The 7,500-nt window shown below is 38.5% G+C and overlaps 1 protein-coding gene across 1 annotated transcript in view; it reads left to right on the top strand.

Moving 5' to 3' along the window:
• Positions 1 to 7,500, top strand: part of LOC123512671 (glycine receptor subunit alpha-2-like) — a 24,183-nt gene that overhangs the window by 2,753 nt on the left and 13,930 nt on the right. The window contains exons 2-3 of the mRNA XM_045269163.1: positions 3,709 to 3,833; positions 4,546 to 4,610. Of these exons, the coding sequence (XP_045125098.1) occupies positions 3,709 to 3,833; positions 4,546 to 4,610 (190 nt within the window). The remainder of the gene's footprint in view (positions 1 to 3,708; positions 3,834 to 4,545; positions 4,611 to 7,500) is intronic.

The following is a 7,500-nucleotide window of genomic DNA, read 5'->3' on the forward strand; positions in this document are numbered from 1 at the left end:
ATGAAAAATATTGAACGAATGAATGAATGAGAGAAACACTGAGAAACCAGGCAATAAACAAAAAAACATCGAAAAAAGAAGAAGAATGAAGGAATGAATGAAGAAATAAGGAGAGAAAGCAAAATAAAAGACCAGTAAATATAAAGAAAAGAAAGAAGAAAAAAGTAAATAATGAAATAAGAAAATTGGAAAAAGAAGAGAGGAAATAGAGAGGAAGCAAGAATAAACAGAAGTAAACTGAATAAAGAAGGAAACAAGAGCGGGAAAGGGAGGGGAGAAATGGAAGAAAGAAAACAGATAAGGGAGAGGACGAAAGAAATAAAGAGAGAAAGAAAGATAAGAGAATGGGAGAAGAGGAGAAAAGTTAAGAAACAGAGGATTGGAAGATAGGGGAAAAATATTGAAACAGACCAAGAGAGAGAGAGAGAGAGAGAGAGAGAGAGAGAGAGAGAGAGAGAGAGAGAGAGAGAGAATTAAAAGAAAGAAAGAAAAGAAAGTAAGAAAGAAAGAAAAAAAAAAGAAAAAAAGAAAGAAGGAAAGACGGACGGACGGACAGATAGAAAGACAGACAGACAGACAGACAGACAAACATAGAGAGAGAGAGAGAGAGAGAGAGAGAGAGAGAGAGAGAGAGAGAGAGAGAGAGAGAGAGAGAGAGAGAGAGAGAGAGAGAGAGAGAGAGAGAGAAGGGTCAGGAAATATTGCATTCCAAGACAGCAATAGAATATCCTAAATATTTTACAACATCCACTTGAGACTTGAATGTTTTACTGAAGAGAATGAAACACTTTAAGGAAATTGCTCTTGAGGAAAACGACCAAATAAACACAAGGGAAACATTGGACTTTATACCTAATCTAACTTAACCTTACCTAGTCTAAGTTGACCTAATTTTAAGCTAACCCAACTTAACCTAATACAATGTAGCTTTTAACCTGACCTAACTTTATCTAATTTAAATCAACCTTCACTAATATAACATAACCAAACACTTTACGGAAATATCTCATAACCCCGGACACACACACACACACACACACACACACACACACACACACACGGTAGCTCAGTGGTTAGAGCGCTGGCTTCACAAGCCAGAGGACCGGGGTTCGATTCCCCGGCCGGGTGGAGATATTTGGATGTGTCTCCTTTCACGTGTAGGTGCTGTTCACCTAGCAGTGAGTAGGTACGGGATGTAAATCGAGGAGTTGTGACCTTGTTGTCCCGGTGTGTGGTGTGTGCCTGGTCTCAGGCCTATCCGAAGATCGGAAATAATGAGCTCTGAGCTCGCTCCGTATGGTAACGTCTGGCTGTCTCGTCAGAGACTGCAGCAGATCAAACAGTGAAACACACACACACACACACACACACACACACACACACACACACATTTACACTCACACACCAAGAACCGAAATGCACACACACACACACACACACACACACACACACACAAGAATCTTAATATACACCCACACTGTCATCCACATCCACACAACATCGCTACCACTACAATAACACCCAAACACATCATCTGCACCACAGCACCCCGTACCACACAGCCCCACCGCACTACTTAAACCCAACGGAAACCTCACCACATGCAGTATTTAAGCCCCCAGCGCCTCTGCCACAGCACACCACATTCACCACAATCACCACACCATTGAAAACTTCCGCTATCGATGGCATCAACGCCACCTATTGAAAAAAATCGGGAACACACAAACCCGATGACTCGATATTTATTGTTCCTCGCTCGCCCGCCGACAGAATCCCAACGCAGCGAGACGGAAGGTGACAGAATGAGACAGAATGAGGCAAGACTTGACAGAATTTACTAGGTGACATGACTCGATTGAACATGACAGGACCATTATAGCATTTGACAGAATTTACTACCTGACAAAATGAGACAGGACTCGAGAAGACTAGACTGAATTTACTAGGTGACAGAACTCGATTGAACAAGATAGGACCATTATAGAAATTGACAGAACTTACTAGAAGGTGACAAGATGAGACAGGACTGGACAGGACTCTAGAGGACAGGACAAAATTTACTAGGTGGTGAGAGAACTCGATTGAACAACCTAGAACCATTACAGAACCTGACAGAACTTACTAAAGTGACAGGATGATACAGGATAGACAGGATGCTTCTATAATTTGACAGAACTTAGCAGGGGGATGACAGAACTTGATAGAAAACGATAAACCCATTACAGGACTTACTATTAGCTAAGGTGTAATAGAATAGACAGGAACCTTAACAGATGACACGATTCGGTACAACAGACAGGACCGCTACAGAATTAAGCATAATTAAATAGGAGCTAACAAAACCTGATATTATTTGACAGAATGTGAAAAAACTTGAAAGAACTTAATGACAAAAAATCCTTGATCGAAACTAACTTAACTTAACTTAGAGAAAATTAACCTAATCCGTTTTAAAGTTTATGTAATCTAACTTAATGTAACTTAATATCTACGTAACATAATATCACTTAACCTAACCTCATCTTGACTTAACGTAATTTAACCTCATCTATTCTTAAGTTTACGTAACTTAATTTAATCTAATTCAACTTTAACGTAATGAAGCATAAATTTACTAAACCTGATCTCATCTTAACCTAACCTAACGTAAAATTAACCCAAAGTTTACGTAACTTAACCAGATCTAATGACATTTTTAAGGAACATAGCATAACTTAACCTAACCAAAGCAAACCAAACCAAACCAAACCAAACCAAACTTAAACCTAACCTAACCTAACCCAGTCACAACACACACACACACACACACACAAAAAAAAAAAAAAAAGAGGGCTCCACAAAATCAGACAAAATTAAAACCAAACCGAATTTACACCACGAAAGAAAACAATCTCGCCCGGAAACTTACGAGGGAAAAAAAAAGAATATCCAATTTTTTCCCTTTTATGAACGAGGGAGAACTTTATGCCCCTCCACAGCTCAACCCTGGAATAAGAAGTGTGGGAGTGGAATGAATTAAAGAGGCGGCCAGCATTAATTCATAGTTTTATTTACGGGTTGTGTTGGGTCGGATTAATTATGCAAGGACGCCAGGAAGTGATCAATAGATGGCGCTGCACTGGTCATAACTTGTAACACTTAAGCAGGGCAGGCCACGGCGCAAGTCACCTGTGTCACCTGTGTTACCTGTTAGTCTGTTGACCTGCCATCTGCCATAAGTCACCTGTTACCTGTTACCTCATACCTGATACGCATATTGTACCTGATATATGACTAGAAATCGATAATAATGTTGTTGCTACTACTACTACTACTACTACTACTACTACTACTACTATTATTTCTACTACTACATCTACTACTACTACTACTATAACAGGAAAGATGGCACAAGATTAACGAAGAGATAAGATGGATAGACAAACTGACAGAAACGAGGCAGACAAAAGAAAAAGAAAAGACAGAAAGACACATAGACAAACAAACAGACTGATAAAAAAAAAAGACACGAAAAAGAAAACAAAAAAAATAATAAAATAACGTAAGACAAAAAATAGAAAAAAAATACACAAAACAAAAATAAAATGAACTAAATAATCACCTTTGACAAAAAAAAAAAAAACACAAACACAAACGCAAAAAATAAAATGAATATAAAGATAAAAAACAGAAACACTCGATAATGAGCTCTTCTTACCTGTACAGGGACACAACACGTTACCTGGAGGATGGACAGGTGAGAAAGAAGAGGCAGGTGTCACAGGAAGGACCTCAAAGCTTCCTACCTCAGAATTATGACAAGTTTGTTCTCCCAAGCCCGCCTGAAGGAGGTAAAGAGAGAGAGAGAGAGAGAGAGAGAGAGAGAGAGAGAGAGAGAGAGAGAGAGAGAGAGAGAGAGAGAGAGAGAGAGAGAGAGAGAGAGAGAGAGAGAGAGAGAGATGTGAAGGATGTATGGGAAAGTGGAATAAAGATAAGGAAAGGAGATTAGGATGTGAAGGAGTGAAGGAGAGAGAGAGAGAGAGAGAGAGAGAGAGAGAGAGAGAGAGAGAGAGAGAGAGAGAGAGAGAGAGAGAGAGAGAGAGAGAGAGAGAGAGAGAGAGAGAGAGAGAGAGAGAGAGAGAGAGAGAGAGAGAGAGAGAGAATGTGAAGGATGTATAGGAAAGTGAAATGAAGGAAGTTGAAGGAAAGAAGGTAGGAATGCGAAGGAGTGAGTGAAAGAATGAATGCATGAAAGGAGGAGGAAGTAAAGGAAGAGATGAATGAATGAAGCAAATAAATAAATATAAATATAAAAGACTATTACTACTACTACTACTATTACTACTACTACTACTACTACTACTACTACCACCACTAACTTCTCCACTGCAGCTGTTCCACACTCCAAACAGACACACACACACACACACACACACACACACACACACACACATTGCATAAATTACTGATGACATACACACAAGACGGTCTCCTGTGTGTGTGTGTGTGTGTGTGTGTGTGTGTGTGTGTGTGTGTGTGTGATGTACGTTTTTTCCCCCTCAGGCGTGCTTCCTGTGTCGTTCAGTATTAAAGTGAGAGACTTGCACAGCGTGGATGAGGAAAATATGGTACGTACAAACACACACACACACACACACACACACACACACACACACACACACACACTACACAAAACAACATACTAATGAAATACGAACAAAATTTATATATATATATAGAAAAAAAAATGTCATAACTCATAACGTCCCTCTGGGTAGTCACACATAGAGTTGTTTTCCTTTAACTGTTTACCTGCTCCTTCAGGCTTGACCAAATGGCTGAAGCAAGTGGGTTCCTCCGTGTGGTATTTCACAAACACAGCTCAAAACCAACTAAATCTCTTATTTAACACAGAACAAATCACAATAACTACACAGAAAAGCAGGAGTGTGCAAAATAACCACATTTTACTAAGCATTCTCTTAATCAGTTATAGTTGCACCAATCTATTAACTATTAGAGTATTATCTTCCACTCTCTTCAGTTTACCTTCACCAAAACACCCTAACAGTACTGCTTTTGTTCCTGTGATCACTGCATGCAAAGGATTACTAAATTTTCAAAGTCCACAGTATACAAAGCACGAGACTCGACGGCTCTTAGGAAAATTACTCTCAGTTACTATCTACGGTTAAGGCGAGGCAGAGGACGTCCCCAATCTTCATAATGCCTACAAATGCATCAATGAAAAATTCTAATGCTCATAGTACTCTAGGGTTGAAACAGTGTGAGGGCTCGTCTTCTGCCTGTCCTTATGCTCACATACCGCTTTGAAGCAATGTCATTTGTCGAGTGGTTTAAAGTTACCTACATATCACCACGATAACCAGGTTCTAGGTGGTGATATGGACCCTAATATTGGTACCACTATAAATGAAATTAATGGGCGGAAGCTGAACAGCGCTTCCCACATATACTCTTCAAGTATGCCTACAGGCGCTATAGGCCATAACGTAAAAAAAATACTTACATGCTACCATTTACACGATACCAGTGTTAGCCACTATGAGTTACCCTTAAGGCTGAAAGTTCCGCCGTTTCTTCCGTGTAATTCTCTCTGAGGCACTGAGGGATTCACTACCCTCGTTCGCGTATTACTTATTGGTCCAGGCTGCCTCATTACTTATAACCATTCACTCTGGTGTGCAGGGAATTTCATTGTTTCCTTTCTAATCACACGGTATTACTAAGTTCGATACAATATGTCTCTTATGGAATATTCACCCTAATAAATACTTGTTTGATTAAGCCCTTTAGCATGGCCTGTGTCTTCCTTTGTGGTGGCTGTGTGGTGGTGGTGTGTCACGGTGGTGCCTCACGGTATGTGTTTATGTTCCTCCTCAAAACTCACCACATCACTCTACCCCATAGTATCTGCCCGACCCTTTTGTCCACATGTGTGTCACCAGTGTAGGGGTCCGCAGCATGGCTTTCCGTGTGCCTCCTACAATTGTTGACATTCCCCACTGTGTCATCTGTATCCTGATTCCTTGTACTCACTGGTCTGGCCGTCTCACGCTGCACATCTCCCGACACATCTTATTCACTATTCTTCCAACATTAACACCCTTTCACATTTTCTTTTGGCTTCATATGTTTAACCTTTATAGAAAATTTCACACAAGTTATGCGGGAAAACTATGCGGAGTAAAATATGAAAAGAACAGGTTATCTCTTGCCCTTTGACCTTCAGCAAGCCAACCATGACCTTTACTGATTCCTTGACTGACCTTCATAAACCAAGCCATCAAAACCTAAACATTTGTAAATCTAACGAAGAATCGAGAAAAATCTACGTATTTCTTGCTTTCCTCTACCTAAATTTGGCCTTATCTTTAATTAAAGTGACCTTCCTCTCCATCCTGACCTTACCTGACCTCTAGCTTAAGCATCTAACAAAATACTAAAATAACGAGAAAAAAAATCTCTATCTTATTTTAATGTAACTGAACTTGATCTAACTAAAAAAAAAAAAAAAACAGGCCTTTCTTTTTCATGTCTAACCTTTTCTGACATCTATCTTACGAGTTTACAAAGAACTAAATAAGAAATAAAAACACACATTTCTTATTTTAACGTAACAGAACTTGATCTAAAAAAAAAACTGACCTTCCCATGCCTGACCTTATCTGATCTCACGTAACTTACGTATTTACAGAAAATAATAATGATCAGGAGTAAGAAAAAGAATCCCTTGCTTATTTTAACGTAACAGAACTTGACCTAATTAGAAAAGAACTGACCTTCCTTCCCATGTCTGAGCTTATCTGACCTTTACCTTACGTACTTACACAAAAAAACTAAATAAGAAGTAAAGAAGGCACATTTCTTATTTTCACGTAACTAAACTTATAAAAACAATGTCCTTTTCTTCTACCATGACCTTATATAACCTAACCCTTATGTATTTACAAAAAACTACACCTAAAAAAAACAACTCATATTTTTCACGACTCTGAATGTGACGTAACTTATAAAAACAATGACCTTTTCATCGATCATGACTTAATCCTTACATACTTACAAAAAAACAAACCAAAAATAAAAAAAAGAAACATTTCACACTTTTCACGTTACTTAACTTGATCCAACTAGAAAAACAATGACCTTTTTTAATCATGATCTTATATGACCTTATCCTCGCGTACTTACAAAGAACTAAACCCCAAAAACACACACTTTTTATTTTCACGTAACCTAAATTGACCTAACTTGAAAACAATGACCTTTTCTACCCAAACTGACCTTATCTAACCTTACCCTTACGTATTAAAAACAATAATAATAAAAGAAACAGGATATCTAAAGAAAAAAAACTATCGTACTTTCATGTAACCTAATTTGACCTAACTTATAAAAAATTACCTTTCCTACCCAAACTGACCTTACCTGACCTTTACGTTACATAATTATACATAAAAATCGACAAAAATATGACCATACTTACCTTACCTTGAC

Source organism: Portunus trituberculatus, chromosome 34, assembly GCF_017591435.1.
Source record: "Portunus trituberculatus isolate SZX2019 chromosome 34, ASM1759143v1, whole genome shotgun sequence".
Classification (NCBI taxonomy): Eukaryota; Metazoa; Arthropoda; class Malacostraca; order Decapoda; family Portunidae; genus Portunus; species Portunus trituberculatus.